We start from the raw sequence: 27,602 nt of genomic DNA on the forward strand, positions 1-27,602 counted from the left end.
CACTATCTGCAATTCATTCTCTTCAACTGCCTTCATTTTCTGACCATTTTCTCCACATTCTATACAACTTCTTCATGCCCAATTTTTTCATATTGTTTATTCTACTCCATGCTAGTTATAAAATTATATAACATATTTCAACTCCTTATCCTCAGTTTATTTCCCTTTATTTTCTTATTTTTCTTCTATTTTTTCCAGATAACAATTGTTGTTTAACTTTCTTTACAGTTTAAATCAACTAAAATTTTATTTTTATCTAGAAAAACTCAATTTTCTAAATAATACTTATCAACAATCAACAATCTCATGAATACTAAAATATTTACAAAGATTTTGTATTAGCTAATTTGTATTCTGTTAATTATTTGGGGAGTAAGAAAATTGTTTCTAGCTATGACATTTAAACAAAAGTTTCTCTCTGAAAACCAGACACTAAATACATCTCTAAAAATTTAACATCAAGGTGTAAGGATATAGCTTAGTAGTAGAGCACTTCCCTAGCATGTGCAAGGTCCTGGGTTTCATCCCCAGTACCAGAAAAAAATTATGCCAACACTCCCACTCTGGCTACAATGATTTAATCGGCTAAATAGCACAGGGGAGAAGTCAGAACTGTAAATATCGAGCCCTTGTCTCTTACATAATTTCTCCCTCACATCTGTAAAAAAGGACAAGGAATCCCAGCAACTTCAACAGCTAAAGCAGGAGAATGGCAAGTTCAAGGTCAGCCTCAGCAATTTAATAAGACCCTCAGCAACTCTGCAAGACACTGTCTCAAATAAAAAGTAAAAAGGGCTGGGGATGTAGCTCAGTGTTACAGTGCTCCTGGGCTTAATCCCAGTACAAAAAAAAAAAAAAAGGCCTTAAAAGGATGACAACCAGTTCCATTTGGAATATGGGTATATTAAATGCTATAAAATGCTCTTAAGTTTTCCCACATTTGCCTACTTTGGGGTGATTCAAACTCCTGAGAGAAAGGCTGAGTCAGAAGAGAACACCATAATTCACCACCCATTTGTTTTGTGGGTGAGCGCATAATTTTCTTTTCATGTGAAGTAAATAATATTTCCTTCATAATTCTCTTGTCTCACCTTGGATCATTATTCTTCCACCTGAGAGCAATAGACTGACCTAAGAAAAAATGGTTACAATGCCTCTTCTGTATGAATATTACAGCTAAAAACCAGGTTTTCCTTATTTCTCTCAAAGCCTGTCTCTACCTTACACTCCTCCTTCTAAATTAGAAAATAATACAATACCTACTATCCATTGGCTTATATACCTGATTCAGGCTATGTATTATTTGCCAACATTTTCACATTTAATTTAGCTTACACAGTATATCCAGTGTCAGTTCTTTCCAATTTGTGGTACACTCTAAATGTATTTTCCCTCTGGTTCTTTTAAATTGCTTTGGTCAATTCAAGAGAAGATAATTTAATGAACATTCACATACTCATCATGTTTTCTCAAAATAAACTCACCCAATTTAATAATTCAGAAACACAAAATGTTCATATTTTGTCTCCTGGAAGGCATATACTATAAATTACCAAGAACAGTGTATATGCACAGCCAGTATTCAATATCAGTTAATTCTCCTCATGAGAGACATCTCAAATATACTAAACATATAAACCAAGTTATTTTGAGTGTTTCAGTTCCATATTAAAGCAGCCTATTTTAAAATGCCCTAGAGTATTTTAAAATGTCATCTTTTAGTTCTCTTAAAAATACATCAATGTTTTTTGTTTTGTTGTTTTTTTCTGAGTACTGAGGATTAATCCCAGAGGCACTTTACTACCGAGCTACATTCACAATCCTTTTTTTATTTTAAGATAGGGTCTCCCTAAGTTGCTGATTCTGGCCTCAAACTTGCAGTTCTCCTGCCTCAGCCTTCTCAGTCACTGGGATTACAAGGGTGTGCCACTGCACCCAGCTCAAACAATGTTTCTTTAAAACACAAAAGATACTAGGAAAGACAATCTAGAATAAAGATAAAATAAACCTCCACGGAATAAATAAAATAAAACTTGTTGAAAGTTCTAATTAAGAAAGGAACTGTGTCAGGCTGGGGTTATGGATCAATGGTAGAGAGCTCGCCTAACAGGTGGAGCGCTGGGTTCAATTCTCTGCACCACATAAAAATAAAACGAGGGTGTTGTGTCCACCTACAACTAAAAAACAAACAAACAAAAAAATGTAATAAAAAAAAAAAAAAGGAACTGTGCCTTAATGGTTATGTTTCTGTAGGCATAGAGTCAAAAATATCTAAATATAATCATGCCCCTGCCCTTGCTAGTTATATAACCTAGAACCACTTGCCTCACCAAACATTAGACTCCTCACTTGGAAGATTAAGAAAATAATCATACTTCACTGAATTACTACAAATTTCAAATGAGACTGTATATTAGATAGGAATTTAGAATATGGTACATATTGTGGGTGTGGGGGTGTGGGTGTCAAACTCTATCTCTGATCTGACTAGAAGAGCCACCCTGCCATTCCATAGGAATGAACTCACTTAAAAATTAATAAGGCAGTTCCAAACATTAAGATTTTTCCTTCTTACTGCAGAGACAATTATTAGAAAATTCTGATATATTTCAATTACCATTTAAATAATGCCTCTGTCCTATATTTATTAGCAGTTTCTAGGATTAAATTCACAGAAAAGAAAGGAATAACAAAATTTATACCTCACTCTAAGAACTACCTGTGCCAACGGTCTTTCTGAGGAAAGGGGCAACAGGCATTTCTTCTACATGTAGAAGCATACTACCCCAACCACAACTAACTAGTATAGTGGCTATGCCAGAAGTGATGAGGAAGAGGTAACACTAACCATTTATGACTGTGGCAATATCAGGACTGCCTAGTAAATCTTCTCTCCAAAAACATGAGAGATGCATACAGAGAAAAAAGAAGTGACACAGAGGAATTGAACACTTACTCTTTTGGGCTACTACAGAATCTTGAACAAAGATCAACCACTATTAGGCCTAGGAGAGCAACTCAAATTATACTCATTGGAAATACTAGAATATGGAAAATATTAGACTGCTGATGAAATGAGTATTAGAAGCTTCCCTATATCCCTAAGTCAAGTAAAACACAGCTTATGAAAATGTTGACCCAGTAGTATGCTTAATAACAGAGGAAAGTAAAGAGTCCTGTTGAAATTTCTCCCTCTACTTTAAATTCAAGTGAATTGTTTACCCTATGCCAGGGACTGCCTTACTATAAAATTTTGTTCATCAAAATCTTTAAGTAAAACTAATGTTTCATAAAGATGTGACATGTCTTCCATTTTCATTAATCTTCTAAAATATCAATCAGTGTTTTCTCCCGGGAAAGGAGAATCATCACTAAGCAGTATAGATTAAGGTAACCTGACAATCTTCTTCGCAAAACTTGAAAGATTCCAATTAGTGCTTAAGCAACAATATGCCCAAAATATTTATCAGAATAAGTTTAACTCACGATCTAATGTGTGGGAAATCCTCTTCAATTTTGCTCCCTGTATTTTTGAAAATTTGCAGTGCAGCTTCTGCTACTTTTTCATCATCCATTTTAAGACAAGCCAGAAGTGATTCAAATGTTTCAGCAGAATGGAATGAGATAGGATGTGTAAATGAGAGGACCTAGAAAATGAGTCATAAATATTATTTGTAAAACCTTTTCATCCTTACAATGTAAATCCAAAATATTGCATATAAGATATAGTACAAATCAAATCAGTACAAAAATAATTATGCTAACAAGAAACAGAAAGCACTATAAAATGTTAAACACATACATATAATGTTAAACATATATATATAAATACACATATGCACACATATAAATATAAATGTTCCTATGTAGGAAGAATGCATGAAATGTAAAAATTATTTCTTCCAAAATTAAATTGCATGTAATATAATTCTAGTCAAAAGAACTTGATTTTGATTACCGTGTAGGGTTATTTGGGTGTGGTGGTGAGGGCAGGGGAAAAAAGTGACATAAAAAGAATTTGATGAAGTATCTCTATTCTTCTAAATAAAGAATTAGAAGGGACTATTTAAGAACATTTGAAAAAAGTAAATTAGGGAAAGGGTAAAAACTCCTACCTGATAGTAAAAGATACTACAAAGTAACAATAACCAAATTAACCTAGTAATTACACTGAAAGAATCATGAAACAGAAGCAAAGCAACAAAAAGATCCCAGCATATATAAGAACCTACACTACATAAATTAGATTATAAAAAAGGCAATAGAAAATAATTGAAAATAATCCTGAGAAAATAGCATAAGCACAGGGAGAAAATCAAATTAGACATACATCCCCCAGAAACACTTTCAAAATAAATTTCAGATGGGTTATGTTTAAGAGTTTAAAAAACAAAAACAATAAAAACACTCCAAACATGATAGGATTTTTTAGAGTAGGAAAAACAGACTCAAAAGTAGAATGCGAAAAGAAAAACGCAAGCAGCAGAAAACTGTACTACATACAATGCCATACTTGCAAGATTCGTAAATAATCAAATTAAACAATGTTATTTAGAAATATGTAGATAGACAACTATTATAAAACTATGAAGAATAGCAAAAGAATAATGAATTCAAAATTTCAGGACAATAATATCTGGGGGATAGGAGTAGGGAGATAAAACTACTCAAGTTAGATTTTTTTTTTTTTTTTTTTTTTTGCAGTGCTGGGGATCAAACCCATGGCCTTGTGCTTGCAAGGCAAGCACTCTACTGACTGAGCTATCTCCCCAGCCCTCAAGAAAGTATTTGTAACACTCAATTTGAGTAACATTCTACTTACTTTACACTGGCATTCATTACTATATTTTATAACATGTTTTATTTTTTCTTTATCAAATATTTCCCATAAAAAAAACAAAGAAAATTAAAAGTTCATTCAAGTCAGTGTTCAAAAAATAAAAGAATGAGATGTAAACAGATATATGAATGAAGATAAAAATAACGATTTTTTTGCCATAGGGAAAACACAAATGATTAATATACGGAAGGTTGGTAGACCTTAAAATAATTATGCAATTATTTGTTTTTGCTTCTCAGATTGGGAAATCTTTAAAAAATTTATAATATTTAAAATATTCCATGTTTGGGAAAGTTAACAAGATGGTACCCTCAAACACTATTGATGGAATTATAAATGGGCACAATTTCTCAGTAAAAGGATGAGGACAAAATTTCATATGTATACATCCCCACAGAAAAAAATATATATATATCTCCAGGAATTTCAAAAATTGATCATTCTTTTCAACCCAATAATGCCCTCCTAGTTTTCCAAAAGATCTTAATAGATAAAATTCATCTTCATACTATTTACAAGAATAAAATTAGAAAAATCTAAGTATCCAACAAGAAAATAGTTATCACTGATACCCCTAAACTGATCACCATTTAAAATGAAAATGTGCTCTGGGGATGTAGCTCAGTTGGTAGAGTGCTTGCCTCATAAGCACAAGGCCCTGGATTCAATCCCCAGCACCACAAAAAAAAAAAAAAAAAAACAAAAAACTGTGCTAAGAAATTTAAGTACATGATTTAATTTAGTACTCCATGAGACATTGTTATCTCCAATACAGATGAGGAAACATATACAAGTAATGTATCCCCAAACACCCAGGTAGTAAACAACAGCTAAAATTGATCTGTTTTCTGACATTCTTAAATATACTATCTTTAAAAACAATACAAAATGCTTATACTTTATGAAAGAATACAAAATTCAATATTCAGTCTAATTTCAACTATATAAACTGCATTTTTAAAAGAATAAAAGGAAACAAAAAAATTAATGCTTATGTATGAAGGGCTTATAAATGTTTACAGTTTTGTTTTCAGTAATGAATCAATATTGCTATAATACATAGTATATTTTATGTAAAGAAAAAAAATGGAGATTTTGGAAGAATTTGGTTCATTCTACAATAGGATTAGCACCTACTCTGCTAACTTAATGACATCTTAAATTTTAGTACTTATTTTAATGGGATTAACACTAAGCTAGATGATAGGATTTAAACCTAAAAAATTAGAATGAAATTTCTAAATTATCTAAAACAACTGAGAAAATTTTATCTTAAGTAATAAAAACTTAAGAAGCAAACCTCAATAATAAGTAATACAGGCTATGTAGCCTGTTTAATATTTATCTAATTAGGCACTTGATTTAAAAAAAAAATATTTACCTTAAGCAGTTCCAAACCTGCCCTGATAGCTTGATCAGTCGGAACACCCTCATCTTCATCATCTGCTGTTCCATCTATTGATTTGTTCACTTGCTTAATAAGAGCACTAAAGTATTAAAAAAAAAAAATTCATTTTTTCAACTGTCATTCATTAGCAATATCTAAGAAAGCTTCCTAAGTATTATATATACATATGCCACATATACAAACTTGATACAGTTGTTTTTCAAACATTACTGTAAAACAATCAACTATAATAAAATACTTTGAGCTGCTACTTTTCAAACAGTCTTTCTGCTGGGCATGGTGGAACACACCTGTAATCCCAACTATTTGGGAGAATTGAAAGTTCAAAGCCAACCTGGGAAATTTAGCAAGATCCTGCCTGTCTTAAAATCAAAAATAAAAAAGGCTGGAGATGTGGAATACCCTTCAGTTTAATCCTAGCACATACATCCCCAAAAGAAGGTTATTTTCTTGTATCCATTCAAATGAGGTCCAGACATTAATATTATTTGATTTGCTCTTGAATAATCTTATCCATTTCTTTTTTGCTGTCTTTTCCACAGAAGACCTAACCCAAAACACATGAAAGATTATATTTTAATTATCCAAAATTCATTGTTAGTCCAATTAGTAGAGAAAATATACTAAAATAAAATAAAAGGGCAACATCAAGCACTTTAAAACTATTTACCAGACATAATACGACAGGCATAGTTGTTAGAGCCAGAAAGCACAGGCCTCCTACTAAAAGGTATAAAAATGCCTATGTAACTGATACAATAAAACCTCGTAAGAACATTAAAAAAAAGAGCAGCTATAGATCAAAAGGGAAACTCAATGCTTTCAAGTTTTCTTCTAAAAACAGGCTGATGTTACTTCAAAATAAACATATGTAATGAATTGACAATTACCTAAAATAATCATTCACAACTGATGGATATGTATTCTTGCATCAAAATCAAGTAACAAAAGGCCACATTAAACAAACACAAAACATATGGAATAAAATAAAATGTATTCACTGTTTCTTACTAGATAAATGTTTCTTCAAAAATACCATATACTCAAATTTAATATCAAGCCGAGTCAATTGTATTATCACCCTTATAGGAGCCTCTTAAATTTATCATCCTTTCAAGAGTATATTCCTGAGGGTATTTTCTTTTTCATCATTTTCCCTACTCTATTCTCATTATCTTCAACTACTCCAAATAAAAATCTTCAATCTGATCCATATTTTCAACAGCAAGCTCTCATGTGCCTTTAAACAAGTTAGATCTCTATGTTCACCTTATACTAAAATAAAGACCAATAATAAATTTTAATGTAAAAAGCAGAACTAGCTAATAGGATACCAAAGGCCAAAAGTAAGCCAATAGGGAACGGCTAACAGAATTATATAACTTAATATTTATTAATGTCAAACACGGGTTTAAAAGATAAACTGTTTTAGCCTTTTAAAAGATAGCCTTATCTTCAAATGGATGAAATTGGAGATTATCATGCTAAGTGAGATAAGCCAATCTCAAAAAACCAAAGGACAAATGATCTCGCTGATAAGCAGATGATGACACATAATGGGGGTTGGGAGGAGGGCAAGAATGGAGGAAGGAGGGACTGTATAGAGGGAAAAGAGGGGTGGGGGGGAGGAAAAATAACAGAATGAATCAAACATCATTACCCTATGTAAATGTATGATCACGCATATGGTATGCTGTTACTCCACGTACAAACAGAAACAAGATGTATTCCATTTGTTTACAATAAAAATAAAAAAATAAAACAAAGATAGCCTTATCTTATGAAATATTCTTGTAATCAGTAACAAAGACAATTCCTCTGAGGCTCTCATAGGAAAATAACAGGCTTTCCTCAAAGAGATCCAATTAGCCAAGAAATATTTAGGAAAAAGACTTTTAATTTTATTAAAAAATATTCAACTTTAAAATGAAGAGACTGAGGAGATTAGTTAATACTGTCAGAGTTGGACAAAATGAGCGCTAGCTGACTACTAGAAGGAACTGAAAGACTTTCTTGAGGCTACTGTACAGTGTGGTGCTTTCTGTAGTCATTTTAATTTACTGCGTTTCTAACTCACAGCTCCTTCTCTATAAAATAGGAATAATAATAGTTCCTATCTCATAAAGTAAATAAGTTATAACTTGAAAACGTTTTTAGAGTCTTCCCAGTCACATTATCCGGACTAATTACTGTTACTGTTTATGTTCTAACGTATCTTCTAGATCAGTATGATCTCCTAATTGCTAAAGCCAAAGATTTATTCATAGTCTTTAGTCCCTGCGTGTCCACAGTATACCTTAACTCTGAAAACTTTCACTATCTGTTACCATGGTTACCATTGCAATAATAATTATACTTCTATAATTTCTCTATTATAAAAAACACTTTCAAGGTTTTGTCCATTATCTTTTTACTTTTTCTGCAGAACCTCAGTATATCATCCATTCTCCAGGTTTCATATTAAACTCAATATTCTTTGATGTAAAAAAACTGTCACATCTAAAAAAGCAGCGCATCCTTTCTCCTCTCCAACAAATTCAGCTCCCATCATTCTTTACAAAGTATCAGTACTCTCTTCATTATCTAGACTTAAACTCTTCTATTTTTGTTTCCTTGCCTTTATTCCCTACATCCAATAAGATGACAATATCTAGGTTGCTATTTTAAAACCTCCTGCAAATAGGTTCTTTCCTTTTCATTCAACTACCATAGGGAGACAATCACAACACTGCTTAGCAGTCTCTCCCCTCCTCCTATCCTACATCTCAATCAACTGTGGTTCTCAAAATTCAGAGAATGAAGTTAAAACTGAAGTAAAAATCTAAAGTTCAACCTTAATGGCTTTCCACAATCTGATCTAAATCTATTTTTCAAGGATCAAATCCATATTATAATTCAAATATATGACAATCATTTTGTAAATATCCCTTTGCATTCCTATCCAGTTAGCTTGACATGTTAAATCTCAGTGCCTACAATACTCTTTGTCTCGTCTCTGTAAAAACAAAATATTACCCATTCTTCTCTTTTAGTAGAAGATTATCTCTTAGGAATTGACACAGAAAAAGCGTTCGACAAAATACAACACCCTTCATGCTCAAAACACTAGAAAAAATAGGATTAGTAGAAACATACCTGAACGTTGTAAAAGCTATTTATGCTAAGCCCATGGCCAACATCATTCTTAATGGAGAAAAACTGAAACCATTCCCTTTAAAAACAGGAACAAGACAGGGATGTCCTCTTTCACCACTTCATTCAACATCATTCTTGAAATACTTGCCAGAGTAATTAGACAGACTAAAGAAATTAAAGGCATACAAATAGGAAAAGGGAACTTAAGCTGTCACTATTAGCTGATGACATGATTCTATATTTAGAGGATCCAAAAAACTCCTCCAGGAAAATTCTAGACCTCATCAATGAATTCAGCAAAATAGCACGCTATAAAATCAACACACATAAATCTAAAGCATTTTTATACACAAGTGATGAAACATCTGAAAGGGAAATGAGGAAAACAACTCCATTTGCAATAGCCTCAAAAAAATAAAATACTTGGGAATCAATTTAACCAAAGAGGTAAAAGATCTCTACAAAGAAAACTATAAAACATTGAACAAAGAAATTGAGGAAGACCTTAGAAGATGGAAAGATCTCCCATATTCTTAGAAAGGCAGAATTAATATTGTCAAAATGGCCATACTACCAAAAGTGCTATACAGATTCAATGCAATTCCAATTAAAATCCTAATGATGTACCTTACAGAAATAGAGCAAGCAATCATGAAATTCATCTGGAAGAATAAGAAACCCAGAATAGCTAAAAAAAATCCTTAGCAGGAAGAGCGTAGCAGGGGTATCACAATATCAGAACTTCAACTATACTACAAAGCAACAGTAACAAAAATGGCATGGTATTGGTTCAAAAACAGACAGGTAGAGCAATGGTACAGAATAGAGGACACGGACACAAACCCAAATAAATACAATTTTCTCATACTAGACAAAGGTGTCAAAAATATACAATGGAGAAAAGATAGCCTCTTTAACAAATGGTGCTGGGAAAACTGGAAATCCATATGCAGCAGAATGAAATTAAACCCCTATCTCTCACCCTGCACAAAACTCTACTCAAAATGGATCAAGGACCTCAGAATCAGACCAGAGACCCTTCATCTTATAGAAGAAAAAGTAGGTCCAAATCTTCAACATGTCAGCTTAGGATCAGACTTCCTTAGCAGGACTCCCATAGCACAAGAAATAAAAGCAAGAATCAATAACTGGGATAGATTCAAACTAAAAAGCTTTCTCTCAGCAAAGGAAACTATCAGCAATGTGAAGAGAGAACCTACAGAGTGGGAGAAAATCTTTGCCACTCATACTTTAGAGCACTAATTTCCAGAAAATATAAAGAACTCAAAAAAATCTACACCAAGAATACAAATAACCCAATCAACGAATGGGCTAAGGAAATGAACAGACACTTCACAGAAGAAGATGTACAAGCAATCAACAGATACATGAGAAAATGTTCAACATCTCTAGTAATAAGAGAAATGCAAATGAAAACTACCCTAAGTTTCCATCTCACCCCAATTAGAATGGCAATCATCAAGAATACAAGCAACAGTAGGTGTCGGCAAGGATGTGGGGAAAAAGGTACACTCATACATTGCTGGTGGGGTTGCAAATTAGTGCAGCCACTCTGGAAAGCAGTGTGGCAATTCCTTAGAAAACTTGGAATAGAACCACCATTTGATCCAGCTATCCCATTCCTTGGCCTTAAAATCAGCACACTACAGAGATACAGCCACATCAATGTTCATAGCTGCTCAATTCACAATAGCCAGATTGTGGAACCAACCTAGATGCCCTTCAATTGATGAATGGATAAAGAAACTGTGGTATATAAATACAGTGGAATATTACTCAGCCATAAAGAATAGTAAAATTATGGCATTTACAGGCAAATGGATGAAATTGGAGAATATCATGCTAAGTGAGATAAGCCAATCTCAAAAAACCAAAGGACGAATGATCTCGCTGATAAGTGGATGATGACACATAATGGAGGTTGGGAGGGGGGCAAGAATGGAGGAAGGAGGGACTGTATAGAGAGAACAGAGGGGTGGGAGGGGTGGGGGAAGGAAAAAATAACAGAATGAATCAAACACCATTACCCTATGTAAATGTATGATTATACAATTGGTATGCCTTTACTTCATGTACAAACAGAAAAACATGTATCCCATTTGTTTACAATAAAATTAAATTGAAAAAAAAAAATTACCTCTTTGGGATATCCTTTTTCAGTCAACAAAACAGCTCCAAAGAGACTTTATGACAAGTCATTAGTATTTTTTTAGATTTTAATATGCACTCCCAAAGGGCACTACAGATGACTAATAAGTCAATATGCTATATTTTTAAAATATTTTTTAGTTGTAGGTGGACACAATACCTTCATTTATTTATTTATTTATTTATTTTTTGTGGTGCTGAGGATCAAACCCAATGCCTCACATGTGCTAGGCAAGCAATCTACCGATGAGCCACAACCCCAACCCCAGTATGCTATATTTTTAAAAGTACTTGTTCCCAAAATATTTTAAATATTTTAAGGAAAAGTCCAGGAGGAAGTTCGGCCAAAATTTCACAAAAGGGAAAGCAAACATAAAAAGAAAGAATTTTTGAAGATGTCACAGATGTTATCAAGCCTGAAACTTTGGGGAGTGGGGGCACAGTAACCAGGGATTGAACCTTGAGGCATTTAACTGCTTAGTCACATTCCCAGCCCCCTTTTAATCCCCCCCCCCCCCCCCGAGGCAGGGTCTTACTAAAATTTGCTTAGGGCCCCACTAAGTTGCTGCGGCTGGCTTTGAACTTGCAACCCTCCTACCTCAGCCTCCCGAGAGGATAGGCTTACAGTCATGCACCACTGCAACTGGATCAAAGTTGAAACTTTAAATGAGAGTTGTTTTAAAAAACACTTTCAATTCTCACATACTTGTGAAAATACCTCATATGTTCCTTCAAAACAAATTCAACTAGTTTTCCTTTCCTGAGGCTGTAACTAAAATTTATGCTACCTAACTTATCTATGGAAGTTAACAAAAGAGGCATTCCTGGTATACTATTAACACATTAATACTAGGCTTGGATCGACAATTTCTCATATAATTTGAATCAATGCATAAAATTAAAATAAAAAAGAAGAAAAACTAAATAAAGATATACACAGATGAGTGCACATGTGTATATATGTAAATACAGAAGTTTGTGTGTGTGTGTGTGTGTGTGTGTGTGTGTGTGTGTGTGTGTGTGCATACAGGAGCAAATTTATATAAGTATACATAAATGAGTAGTTAGTTTGGTGCCTTGCATATAGCAGTACTCAACAGTCATTCACCTACTAAATGCATGAGTGAATAGTAATGAAAACTTAATATTTTCGTATATGAATACCTGATAGATTCAGTATCTATGTGCACAGGTGCTATCCTCTCCAAGAGAAACTTGATCATTTCCAGGAAAGGATTTGTAGGCTGTTTAGGGTTGCCCAACTTCTTAGTTATTTCACGCTGTAATGCAGAGTTTTAAAATATCACAAAAATGTTTAAACAAATCATTACATTGTAATATTAAGAGTTTACAAACAATTAAAACCATGTAGTACTGGTGCTGCAATAAACAAATCAATAAGAACTGAACATGTCAAAAATTTTTAAAAACTAGATTAAGAATTAAATATACGACAAAGGTAACATTTCAAGTAAATAGGAAAAGTATAGATCACTCAGTGTAACATATTAAAATAACTGAAGATAAATTTGGAACAAAAACAAAGATCCCTATATCATGTTGTTTACCAAAAATAGTCCAGAAGGATAAAAATATAAAATAAAACCAAGGATCAGTAGACACACTAACTTTAGCAAGCTTATCAGGGGTACTTGTTCAAACTACAGATTCTGGGACCTCTTTCTGAAAATTCTACTTAGTTAACCTTGGGTAGAACCAAGAATCATCTTTCTCTAAAAAACAGCTCAGAACATACATGAATAACAGATTAAGAAAAACTGACATTAGTAAATATTTTTCACTGACTTTCAATAGAATGAGATTTTGTAATCAGGACACCAAAGGCAAAAACCATAAGGCATATACTGTTAGTCCCAGCTAGATAAAAATAGAAATTATGATACATAAAGAACATCATAAAATCAAAAGGAAAACTACAACTGATAGAAAATTATTCGTAACTTAACAGACAATGTCATATAAGGAACTAACAAATCAATAAGATAAATACCATTCCACAAAAATAGGCAAAGATTATTAAACATGCAATTCACAAAAGATGCATGAGTAGCTAAGAAATTTATGGAAAAGATGACCAGGATGACCAGATGACTAGCAACCAACAAATACAAATTCTATTAAAACAACTATGTTTTTGTTGGTTTTTATTGAGTTTTGTTTCTAGTGATGATATGGCCAATATTATGAAAGAGAAGATAATCGCTCTCATCACTGGCAGTTAGTGAAAATGATCAGTTTTGGAAAAATTTACCAATACTTATTGAAGATTTTAAAAATAGTCCTTTAAGTCATGCAATATGTATGTCGAAGAATGTGTAATAAAGGATCAAGAATTTGCAAAAATATTTAGTTACAGAGATACTACACAGCTCTTTGCATTAATCAAAAAATGGGAAATATCTAAACATATAACAAAGTGGATTATTTAGTAAATCATGGCATACACATTCAACATAGCTACTTAATATAGTTGACAGAATAATTAAAATGTTTAACTGTACATATATAATGATTTCATTTTGGAATACACACCATGACATTAATAACAGTTATCTAATAGAGGGATTAGAGTTTATTTGTATTGTTACTTATGTGACATTTTCTAAATTTCATATAATAAATGGAAATTACTCTTTAAAGTGGAGGGAGGGAACAGAAACTATCTGAGGTGTTTTTCAGACATTATTTCTTTCTCTCCTTACCACACAACCTTCAGCCTGTTTGCAGGAGCATGTTGGACTAACAAGTACTTCTAACTGTTTCCTTATTTTCTCATCATCTTCTAACACTTGTGTGAATTTCTTCATGAAATCCTGAGCCTTACCAGGATCTGGCAAATTTCCTTAAAATAAATAAAAATTTAGTTAAAATACATTTTTAAATTTCTCAAAATTATAAAAGATCAATACTATTCATTTATTTTGTTATTTTGATTAATAATCCTGTTCAGTTTAATTCAATAAAATAAATTGTGAAGCACCATCAACAGTCAATTTTCACAAATAAAATCTGCTTTCTATAAATATAAAACAGGATCACTATGAAGAAACTGCTACACAGGAAGTGACTACACTGGCTATTTCTAAGTAACTTCTTATAGTATTTAAAGATCACAGTCAACCTGAATAATACCAATTTTATTAGTGTTCCTCAGGTTTGTTGCCCATATTGTTCTCTTAAACTTCATAGCAAGAGATATATCGCCAAGATAACATGTAAACTATTATAGATAAACTATTATACTGTATTTCCATGTTTACTGTTATGCCAATCCAGAGAAAATTCATATACATGTGCTTGGTATCTGGAACTGACATATAATGAGTAAGTTGTTTCCAGTGTTACTGTTGGATATGTTACCACCATACAAGAAGGGATAAGTTTTGTACAAGACTTCATATTACTCTAATGAGTCTTGTGTATCAAAACACCTATGAGAACTAATTAAATGTTGATCCTAGTCTGTTTTTTGTTGTTGTTGTTGTTATTGTTGTTGTTTTGGTTATTTCTTTCCCCCTAGCCAGGAACTATTTAACTATTTAACTGCTAAAGACTAGAACAAAAATTACAAAACTAGGTATAGAAAAGTAGCAGAAATTCAGTCTTTGAGTTCACACATTCTAAAATTATATACTAACTCTTAGCAAGAATGACTAAATAACTAAATGTAGAAAGAATACATTAATAAATTAATCCTCCTAAGTACAGGTTATATGATCTTTTCATGTTTTCTATGTGAGAAAAAATTCATTGCAAAGAAAGGGCACCATATGTTAGTACAACAGATAAAACACAAGTGCTTACAGAAGACAAACTAAATGTTTGTATAAGTTTTAAGCAATAAGCTTGAGTATGTATTAAGAACCCGAAGGGAAGTTGGAACACTGCTAGTGCAATACTTTATAAACTGATCCAAACATCACTAGCAATTCACTGGAGTGTAATGGTATTCAGGAAAAGGTAGTATTGTTTTTAAATAGTTTTGGAAAATGTCATTTTACAGCCCTTTCCGAAAAGGCATCACATTAAAGGTTATCAGAAGGCCTATTAAGGGGCAGGAGAGATGCAAAAGGGAGAGAGAGGGAAGATGGAGGGGAAGAGAGAGAAAACGAAACAAAAATCCATAAATTCAGCATTATATAAATATTATCTGACCATATAACTCCTTCTTTGTCACAACAGCCTTAACACCTACAGGATACTAGCTTTCCTCAAACGGAAACTGAAAAATATTCTATTTGCTGGAAGAAAATGGACAGGGGGAAAAAAACACAAAGAATACAGGTGATGATCTCCTCAAGAGGACAGTAGCATACACTATCTAACCAAACTCCTGAGGAATAGTGATTAAAAAGCAATAGCATAAAACTATTTATGTAATTGCAAAAAGGACTGAAAACTAGTTTATCTACCTAGGTTTGAAATATATTTCAGTCTTAAAATATCTACTCACACTAAAACTCCAATCACTTAACCTAAAACACAGTAAATTAAGTCACTGCACTCTTCAATGTCTTAGCATTACTTCCACACACATCTTGCAATATTCAGCATTTCAAATCCATCTTAAGATCTCTTCATTACCATCAAGTGGAAGTTCAGTCGACTCATTCTGCCAGATATTTCTGATTACCTCTCTGATTAACCCATCTGCTATACATAGTGATATTGAGGTGGGAGGAAAAGCAAATCACCACAAAAACAGCTATTTCCATACTCTTTCTCTGAATAAAGATGTGCAACACATCTTCTGTATTTACTGTTCAATGCAATTAAATAACATTCATTGAGCATCACTTAAAAAAAGCAAATAAATATTTTTTCAAAGAAACTGTCATGTAGTCATTGAGTATATCTTTCAGTCTCAATTTTCACTCAGTGTGAAATTAGATTCATTAAATTCACATTTTATGAAAAGCAAGCAACAGCACAACACTAAAGTGCATATAATGATTTAAGTGAATTCTCAAAAATAAACTTATGCAATAAGTCCTTTCTCCAACTCATGCTCACACAAAAGAAAATCTGAAATGCTATATAATATGCAAAGTAAAAATCAGAAAAAAAGGAAAGCTGAGTTGTCTGTTGAATATCAAGTAACAATGTATTAATCATGTGTTATATTTTCAAAGCTAAAATGAAACAAATTATAAGAATTACTTCAATTAAATCTAAAATTTTATATAGATTTAAAATAACTTACTTGTAATAACCATCACTTTTGAAAATATGGCCTTGACACTGGCATCTGTCTGTAAATCACAAAAAAATTCAAAATTAAAATATGGCCTGACAAGAATCTATATTACAATCTTCAAAAAATTAGGTAAGCATAACCTAGTAATGCTGCAGTCCCATGCCCTTACCACAACTATATCCTTCCTTTTTGTTTTTTCCCTCTTACTGGGGATTGAATCCAAAGGAGCTTTATCATTTACCACTAAGCTCCATCTCCAGCTCTATTTATTTTATTTTGAGACAGAATGTCACTAAGTTGCTGAGACTGGCCTTGAACTTGTAATTCTCCAAGTTACTGGGATTACAGGTGTGTGCCACCACTCCCAGGCTACTGTCTCCTCCTTTAGCTATTTTTAAATCCTAGATGAACTAGATGGGAGATAGACATGAACTTGTTTTCCACTGTCATCACCGCTTACTTCACCCTGATCTGTCAATTCTCAATTGAAAAACTGACTGCTACATAGTATTTTTTGGACAGGTAGATATTTTAGTGCTGAAAGAAAGGGGTATGTTTTGGAAGGAAAACAAAATTGAAAACTGGTTAGTTTTCAAGATTTTAGATCTATTTTAAATAAAAAGTTGATACATGCATAAATCTCAAATGACTTGAGGTTTCTCAGGCATAGTCATAAAGCTTATGGCAAAGACACTGGAAAAAGACAATTAAAAAGATGTTTCTAAGGTTTCTAGATATGGGTTTTAACAAGGAAGTGTAATTTCACTGAATAAATGTGCTCACTACATTGTACTGCACATACATTCATGTACTACTGCATGTAAAGTCACATATATATAAAAAGACTGGTAACTACCCATTATATATATTGACAGTGTCATATTTTATAAAACCAAAATTATGTTATTGATACATTTTATTTAAAATACTAAGTTATAGAAATATTGCTTTAAAGGCAATAAAACAAATAAACCATCCCTATGAAGGAGATAGCGAAAAGGAAGTGAGAGATAAAGCATAATAAAGTACAAGAATTAACTCCCAAATATTTGGAATTTAAAGTACTGAACAATGATATTTTAAAAAACACACAATTTATATTGTTTGATTTAGGGAGAAAAGAGACTGTGCTAGGCTTTCTACAAGTTGATTCACATGAAATAGAAAGTACACCAACAAAAGTGCAATACTAGAAATTAAAAAGTCACTTTTAGGGCTGGGGAGATAGCTCAGTTGGTAGAGTGCTCGCCTTGCAAGCACAACTAGGTTCAATCCCCAGTACCGTGTTTAAAAAAAAAAAAAAAAAAAAAAAAAGGCCACTTTTGACTAACACTGAGCAAATCAATTCAGTTCAATGAAGTAGAAGGGCTATGTGGCTGAGCCAAAAATTTAAAACTGGCATACTCAGACTGAATAATGAAGAAAGCCAAAAAAAACACACAAAAAACCCCAAACTAATTGTTAAATATTTAAGTCTTCCTGGTAAAATACAAGAAAATATAAATAACCAAAATTCAAGCACACCTTTGTATGGTTTCTAACTTTAATTCAGTTATGTCTATTATAATTCTTAGTATGAATAATCAGAAAGAAACTACTAATTCTTCTCACAACACAACTCCACTGGAGTACTATCCTCCTCCATTTGTTTCCTCTTCAATCCCACTGTGAATTCCTACTTGATAATTATTATGAGACAAAAAGAAAAGTTCCAAAGTAGAAAAAAAACTAAGCATTGCAAATGAATTGAGACTTTATTTTATGATTTCATATATGACTGAGTAAAAAAGTTATGAGACCCTTTCAAGTTTTTATCAAGAGGCAAGATAAGGAAGTCCAACTAAATAAATAAATCTGAAGAGACTCAAGAGTCAAAAGCAAAGTTATACTTGATTAAAATCTCACAAATCATGAGCAACATGATGTGAATATGATTTACACAATTAACATAATACCTGGCTGCTATTATGACTTCAACAATGCACCAAAATCAAGAATTCTGTACACATAAATATAAGAACATCTCATATTTTTAAATAACATTGTTGCATGTTTGGCCAGAAGGAAGTACATTAATATCGCTCAAAGTAACAGGCAGTTAACTCAGAGATTACTCACTGACACACAATGACTTACTGCATTATAAGTTTCACTGAAACACATGCTGATTGAAATAATTTAACTAGGGTTCAGAAAAAGAAAAATCACTTAATTGGTTTTTAAGTCATTTATTATAAGGGAAAACATATTCCAACAGGTTGGATATACTCAACAATCATAGAAGATAGGTTATATGTTCAATATAACATAAAGAGGTTATTATTAGCCTACAAAACAAAAATAAATGGGGCTAGGGATGTGGCTCAGTGGTAGAGAGCCTGCCTAGCATATGTGAGGCACTGGGTTCAATTCTCAGCACTGCATATAAAATAAAATAAAGATCCATCAACAACTAAAAAAAATTTTTTTAAATACTACTCAGACATAAGCTTCAGTTAAGCAAACAAATGGTATAATATCTTTGAAACCTTCAAACCACACTTAAGGGTTTCTTAAAAAATGAAAGGATCACTATAAATATCTAAAACAACTACTACTAATTTATGGATTTTTAAAGCAATTGGTCAAATTAACCCAAACTGGAAATTTTCTCCCTTTAGATAAAATAATACTGCTTTATTGACCATCCAGAAATATGAGGTTTGTGTGATGAAAGGGCCTGGGGAAATCACTGTGGACTGAGGAAGAAACAAAAAAATAATACTGCTGTTTTCCCTCAATGCAATTTAAAATAACCAGGTACAAGGCACTGTGTTTTGGATGAATTATACAGACCTACCTAATACTGAATCATTCTAAATGCCTAAAAATAAAATGATACTTTACTAGATGAATACCATCATTTAACTATATTTAAGAGATGTTCGTAACACTTTAAAATCACTATAATATTAATTAGAAGTAAAAATACAAAGATACTGTACTATAATTACATGGATTATTAGGATTAAAATCCTAAGAGCATACAAAGATGTGGGGAGTATTAGTGTGGCAAAATAAAAGGGTAATTTTATTCTATTTTTTAAACTTTCAATAATGCTGAGTTATTGTCTATTTCTTTAAAGATAAAAAAATTCTTAATTTTGAACACACACAAGCACATTCTCTTTTTTGTTGACTATCACCTTTTGTAAATAAACACAAAATTGTTTCTATATAAGTTTCTTAAAAATTACAGCTAATTTAGGAATCATAAGTTATATCTATATTCAGAACTGTTCCAGAGTTAACACAAAGCAGCAAAGATAAACAGCAACTAAAATTGTGTATTTTACAAAACTTAACATCAATGGGAATTTTTTCTTTAAAATTTAGCTTACTTTAGGTTGCTTAATTAAGTCAAGCAAATCCTTTACTTGATGTCGGAGCAGGTTTTGACATTTCCACATTTCATTCAATGCTCTAAAAAACACAAACATACAAAATAGGTTAAAAAAAATCTTTCCAGAATCATCTGAATACATAACTATTAAAAAAAGGTTCAAGGGCTGGGGCTAGCTCAGTGGTAGAGCGCTTGCCTCGAACACGTGAGGCACTGGGTTCAATCCTCAGCAACACATTAAAAAAAAAAAAAAAAAAAGAATAAAGATATTGTGTCCATCTATAACTTTAAAAATATTTTTTTAAAAAAAGTTCATATTACCAAAGATGACAGAGGTAAAATTCACAGGACTTAGCAACTGATGATGTAGAGTGGGAAAGTGGGAATCAAATATAACAATAATAAAGAACAGGATCAAAAGAAGAGATTCACAGTGGTTGGGTTTTACTTTGTCTAAAAATAAGCAATATTAATATTTATGATTAATGAGAGCACATTTGTAAGCTAAGGAGTATGAATTAATTGGAGAGATTATAAATTTAATAAATAAAGGAATAAATGAAGAAGAAAGGTCCTGAAGAAGGTAGAATGAAATAGTCAAAAGACATAAACAGAAAAGAGATATCACTATGACAAAATGGGGATACTTTTTCCTAAAACAGGTATTGTATTTAAACTTTAAATTGACAGGAATTATTTACGCTGTCAATATTCTTTCAATTTGGCAAAATCCTGATGTCCTCCTAATGAGTGTCTTTTTCTTAGGCAGAAATTTAAATTTAAAAAAACTTAGGTAATTTTTAAAGTTATGTAAATCAAAGAACAATTAGTATTAACAATATATTAAGTTATAGAATATCAAAGTCACACATTTTTAAATTTTAAAAAGAAATTTTTAAAAAAAATATTTTTCATTGGTTTATTTTCAATTATCTACACTTCCATCAACCTCAATTACCACACACACAAAGCACTGCCAGGTAAATTAAAAAAAAAAAAAATACAAAGCATATAAAACAGCTCTATTTCCTTTGATAGAAAGAAAATTGTTTAATTTTCCGTTCTCTCATTTAAAACATTTTAAATGCCTTTATATTTCTTACAGGCAATAACTAGTTTAAATTTGGAAACTTAAAAAATTTCTGTACTGCAGTCATTTTAAAATGATACAAAGCAACAGTATTAGGGCATTTTCAACTTAGAATGTAAAATTTAAACAGTTATACTTTATTATTATTTTCAAGTTATTAAAATTTCATGAAGCATTGGCATAATTTATTAATATATAGTGAAAGCAAAATATCCATTCTCCAGCAGACTGTAAAAGCCTAAAAACTGCGTAAATTACATAATTAAAATATAACTTTCAAGGAAGCAAGTAGTCATCTGTGAAATTACTTCTGAAATCCAAAGTCAATGCACTCTTTTTCATATAACTCATCATTACTTACAATTTCTGAAAGACTCAATGCTGAAACTTGCTTCACTTAAAACAAAGAGGAAATTATTTAACCTATTAAGTTATTTATTTATTTATTAAAGATGAAATCTCAAGCAATTCTAAAGCTCATTATAAGCTATGGTAACTATAGTAGAAATTAAAAAGTGACCATCATTGTCTAAGAATTCATATAAAACATATATACGGGAACTGTTCTCTGAAGTATTTTTATGCAATCACTAAACAGCAGTTTGGTCTTGTTTATTGCCTATCTAAATTGCCTTTCTTCCGATAGGGGGAAAAAAAGCTATACTAGGAGAAGCAATATTACAATAGGAAAAATCCATTTATTTTTTTCTTAGTCTAAATCCTATTTCTGTCACTTAAATGTGAAAACTCTGGGTAGAACCTGGATACTCTTGTTTGTTATGTTTTTAGATGGCATTCTAAACAGTCAATTCCCTTATCAGGTGCTAAGAAAAGATCAGTATTATCAGTACTCAGGAAAATTAAAGATAAAATTAGATACTCAAAAAATCAGCAAAAAATTTAAGATGTCTGATAATACACAAGAGAATGTAGAAAATCAGAAACCATTGGTAGGAGTACAAAGTAGCATCAATTCAATACTAATTTATAATGATGAAAATAAACACACTCTACAATTCTATTCCTAACTATATATACACCAGTGATTCAAAACCCTGACTGCATATTAGAATCTCCTCAATGTTTTCGTGAAAACTTCAATGCCCAGACTGTCTTCTAGACAAATTTAATGTGAAGCTTTTAAGGAGAGATATAGGTGTCAGTATTGTCTAAACCTTTCAAGGTGATTCCAAAATGTAGCTAAATTTAAGGGAAACATGTATTATACCACAGAGAAACCCTTGCAGGCATGCACTAAACTTTTTTCTTAATACTACTATTTGAAATAGTTTTAAAAAAGAAAGAAAGAAAGGGCTGGGAGTGTATAGCTCAGTGGTAGAGTGCTTGCCTGGAAAGTATAAGGTCTTGGGTTCAATTCCCAACACCACAAAAAGAAATAACACAAATATCCATCCTCTCCATTGACAAGTTTCCAATGTCAAAAAAATGGAATAAAATCATGGATTAATGATATAATGTAATTCTACACCAGAGTGAATAAATGATCTATCACTCTTTATATTATAGGTCAATCTTGAAACATAAGAGTGAAAAGTCATTGAAGACCATACACAAAATTCGATTTTCATCATGTTCAAAAACATGCATAAACATATTATTAATGGATACCTACATACATACACATACAAAGCTGTATTTTATAGGAGATGAGAAAAACAAGAGACTAGAGGTTATCTCTGGGAGGAAGACAGGAAGGTGGAAGGGCAAAGATTTCACAGGTTGGGTGGTATAATCATAGATATTTTAACTTTATTATGCTTCATAACTCACATTTATGTAATTTATTATCAGAATTTATTATCTTTATCAGACTAAAGAATGTAATGGTCTTTGGAGAAAACACAGGTAAGTATTAAAATTTTGGCAAGTATCACTGTTGATCAGTTAACTCCAACGTCGGTGAGAATAAAATGATATATACCTAACTTGAATAGTTATATCCATTTATTCACCAACTATTTTTGGAGAATCAAAGTCTTTTCAAGTATTGGTCTAAAGTGAAATTTACTTTCAACTTTTCAGTGGCATTATTTTTTAGAATGTCTCTTGTAAATGAGAGTTTTACTTAAATTCAATCAAATATATTTGTCATTTATGAGTAATATCTGATATGTTTAGTTTTATAAGTACTATTTTTAATTTGCATTTCTACTTACAATTACTTTTCTTATTTTCTATTTCTGGTATTAAGTTTTTATTAATTTTTTACTCCCTGGATCTGGAAGCCCTCTACTCTAATTCTGTTCTTTTAAGGGTAACTTAAATTCCTAAAATGCGTACCTGACATATGGTCTAATTAGTTGACATGTCTGCTCTTACTCAAAACACTTTTCAGTGCATATTACTTACCTATTATCTTACATATTTTATATTTAATAGGGTCCAAAATTTTTCACAAACTCTTGGCACCAACCAACCAGAACAGTGGACAGTGGAACAATGTCCTGGAGACCCTCCTTCTGTAACTAGGCACAAGACTATGGGAGGGAGAGTTCTAGGGACACTTGAGAGTTCATATGTAATTAATTGCAGAGAGTATGCTGATTAAATATCAGCCTAGATGCTACTTTTAAATCTATACCATCATTCCTTACAAAGAAAAACCTTATTGTTTTTCACAATCCTTTATTTAGATTTGCAAACATATTTGAAAATTTTTGTTGCTTCTTGCATACCATCCTTTCTTCTCATGAAAAAAAAAACAATTCTTTAATTTTTTTCACATAAAATCTTGAGTAGCAAATTCTCAATTTTTGTTTAGAAGCATCTTCACGTAATTTTTACTTCTGAATGATACTTGAGTTAAGCCAAGAAGTCAAGATATACTGTGATTTCCAATAAGAAGACTGTTTCACAGGATATATATGCCAAATCTCATCCAATCTAAGAGGCTATAAATTGTACCACAAAGAAAAGAATCACCAATTAAACTGTGACAAGTGACAATTTTAAGATGCATTCCAACTGCAGAGAAAAATACAACATAAAAAAAATTAAATATAGTTAGTATATTTTACTACATACAGTAAGGAAAAAATGACTTTTGGAACCAAGTAGAACTGATTTTGAAACAACGGTTCTCTCTCTTACTAAAACTTGTTCGACTTTATGCAAGTTAACTGATTTCTTTTTTTTTTTTAAATACATATTTTTTTAGTTGTAGACGGACACAATACCTTTACTTTACTTTATCTTGGTGCTGAGGATGAACCCAGTGCCTTCCATGTGCGAGGCAAGTGCTCTACCACTGAGCTACAACCCCAGCCCAAGTTAATTGATTTCTGTGTGATTCAGTTCACCATATGTAAAATCAGAAAAATACTACTTGAACTGGAGGGTGGCTAGGGTTTGTTTGTTTTTAACTCCCTATAAAAGGTCAGATAGTAAATATTTTAAGCTTTATGGGTCACAGGGTGTCTTTTGCAACTACTTTTCCATTATAATGTAAAACTAGCCAAAAGCAACACATACTTCAGTGCCTAAAATACAATGGGTATCAAGAAATGTACAATTCTGTATAAAGTATCAGGAATGTATATTTTTTACCAAAGAGGAAATGAAATCATAAGTCCCATTAAGCAGAAGTACAAATGAAAATTATATATAGCTCCTTCAAACTCCAATTTCTGAACACGTTAATTCTTAAAGCTATAATACTGCTGAACTACTGTGGCTCTATACTTTCTAAGATGTACAGTAAATCCCTAGACCTCAAATTCCTAATCCTTAATATGATTCGATTAGATTAGCAATGTGTCGTCCATGCCTCAAATGCTAACTCACTACCCAGACATCCAAAGGTACTTTTGAATAAAATGTGATCATAAAAATACATTTGTATTTGGGCATGGTTATACACATCTATAATTCCAACAAATGTAGAAGCTGAGGCAGGAGGAATGCAAGTGGCAGGTCACCCTTAGGAATTTAATGAGAACCTGATTCATAATAAAATAAAAAAGGCTGGGTATATAGCTCAGTAGTTAAATGTCCCTGGGTTCAATCCCCAAGATGGCAAGAAAATAAATAAAGACACACACACACACACACACACACAATTTGTGCTTACCCTTATACTAAACTGTAATACTGTGTTGAGGGTATGCAGCACAAAAATTTGTGACCTACTGCTTTAGATCATAATTTAAATGAGTACCACATGAGAGTAAGATGGCAATATTTTCATAATATGGACCTTTCTAACCCCTTCAGGAAAATTTTTTAAAAAATAGGTATAACACATTCCTCGAGACACTGACAATATGAAAATCCTAAGAGAAAAAAATCAAATCCTAAAAGATTCCAAGTCAGTTAGCTCTACTTTTTAATTGCTTTAAATTGTTTAATGTCATTTTGACAAAACTTTTTTAAAAAAATAATCAAGTATTTTATTGTGTCTTGACCCTTTAAACAATGTTTACATTACACAGTTTACATTTTCAAACACAACTATTTGTGGTTTCTTTTCCATAAAATCCAATAGTGCAAAAGATGAAGAGTGTGACATTTGAGACATACTTCACAGCATTTAAATCCAGTGTGGCATATAAGTAATACAAGCACTTCATCCGTTCTGTAGTTTCCAGATTGTGGGGAACCATGTATTGAGCAAAGATTCGTTCAACAAGTAATCTATAAAGGAACAAAAAAGGGACCATGTTGACTCTTTTTAAATGTACTAAATTTGTATATAAAATTCCAAAACATATAATGAATACATATTAAAGAAATTCCTCACTTTTCAAAGTGATCATTGTGAAAAACAGCCTAGTTAAAAGTACTCAAAAAGTCCTATCTCTCTGACTTCCTTCATTAGCCTAGAGCTGTTGCTGTCAGCTGTTTCCCCACCACCACCACTGACTGCATGGAGAGGGCCAGAAGAGATACTACCTTAAAAAAAAAAAAAAAAAAACAAAGAAAGAAAATGTCCTAACAAATCATAATGCAAATTCTATACACTAAGACCACCCACTCAAAAAATCTAAAAACTACTTTTATAAAAATAAATTTCTTAGAACCCAAGACCTCAGGTTCTAGTTCCTACAAATCTTCAAATTTTAACACAATCTATTCTTTTCTCACTCTGACCTGCTACAGACATAATCATTTAGATCCCACTAATAACCTGTCAATTCAGACTATAAACAGAATTTGTGGCTTTATTACCCACTAAAGGAATGAGATACATATAAGAGCTACCCTTAGGCAGACAATGTATTTTTAAACAAATTGATAAAAAACTATATTAGGCTTGACTAGGAATTGGTTTTATTTAAAATGCCCTTAATCCAGTTTATTTTTATTTCAATTCCATTTGAAAAAACTGAGAATCCCTATAATACAATTATGAATTAAATTATAACTAGATACGTTCCTACTTTTAGATTTAACTCTGTTCAAAAATAGTGCATAAAAATGAGCATAAAAACTGTACCCATCCCTAAAGTTATATGTACATTACTGCTTCATTTGTGGCTTAGGTGGAAAAGGAACTATTCACTTCACTTATCCTACAGTAAAAACTAAGGAGGGAATTTAAAGTTATAAACAAAATAATTTGTATAAAGCAAGAGAGCAAGAAATTATGATTCCCAAAATCATCAAATATACATATATAGTGTCCTTACCGATCATCAATACTATTTTGGTAATATATATGTAGCAATTTGTCCTTGATCCACGATATCTGTTTTGCAGCATCTTTTCCAGCTGCTGATTGTAAAGCATACTTCTTATAAATTTGAGCCAGTCCCATCATGGCTTCTTTGCGTACTCTCCACTTAAAATAAAAACAAAAAAGTTATCTTTATAATGTAAAAATGCTTCTATTATACAAACTCAGTAAAGTGCAATTTGCTAGTTTTTCATTTCCTTCACTTTATATATTTCCTTCAAGCCTCAGATACTGAATATCAATTTATAACTATATTTGTGAAAAAACTCAGTATTTTCAAAGGAATACTATTGCTTCAAATATTAAAAATAAAACCATACTAATTATTATTTATTCCTACTTACCCGTTTATCTAATGTTCGCTCTCTCACAAAATTAAGTAAGTGATCATTGACCAGAAGAATATCCTTTTTAGCAGCTGTAACTATAGACACAATAACATCATGTCTAATAGCTTCCTCAGGGTCATGTGACCTCACTTTAAGATATTCTGAAAGACAAGATTCTTTGATTAAAATGGAAACTTTAACAATTAAAATGTTTTAAAAGATCACAGAAGACCTTTGAAAATAAACCACAGCAAAAACAAAACCTAAATAGAAGGTTCAATATTTCAAGAAAGTCAGGAGTCAGATAAAGGAAGAGAAAGGAAGGGGAGAAATGTC

At 31.8% G+C, this 27,602-nt stretch overlaps 1 protein-coding gene across 7 annotated transcripts in view; it reads right to left on the bottom strand.

Moving 5' to 3' along the window:
• PDS5B (PDS5 cohesin associated factor B) overlaps positions 1–27,602 on the bottom strand; it is a 187,838-nt gene that overhangs the window by 61,669 nt on the left and 98,567 nt on the right. For all 7 annotated transcript variants that reach the window (XM_079137255.1, XM_079137249.1, XM_079137253.1 and 4 more), the window contains 9 exons: positions 27,282–27,427; positions 26,891–27,042; positions 25,782–25,895; positions 20,151–20,232; positions 16,777–16,825; positions 14,276–14,415; positions 12,717–12,832; positions 6,222–6,327; positions 3,487–3,647 (listed from right to left, as the gene is read on the bottom strand). In XM_079137255.1, coding sequence (XP_078993381.1) covers positions 3,487–3,647; positions 6,222–6,327; positions 12,717–12,832; positions 14,276–14,415; positions 16,777–16,825; positions 20,151–20,232; positions 25,782–25,895; positions 26,891–27,042; positions 27,282–27,427 — 1,066 coding nt within the window. The remainder of the gene's footprint in view (positions 1–3,486; positions 3,648–6,221; positions 6,328–12,716; positions 12,833–14,275; positions 14,416–16,776; positions 16,826–20,150; positions 20,233–25,781; positions 25,896–26,890; positions 27,043–27,281; positions 27,428–27,602) is intronic.

The sequence above is a fragment of the Sciurus vulgaris genome, assembly GCF_902686455.1.
Source record: "Sciurus vulgaris genome assembly, chromosome: 4".
Taxonomy (NCBI): Eukaryota; Metazoa; Chordata; class Mammalia; order Rodentia; family Sciuridae; genus Sciurus; species Sciurus vulgaris.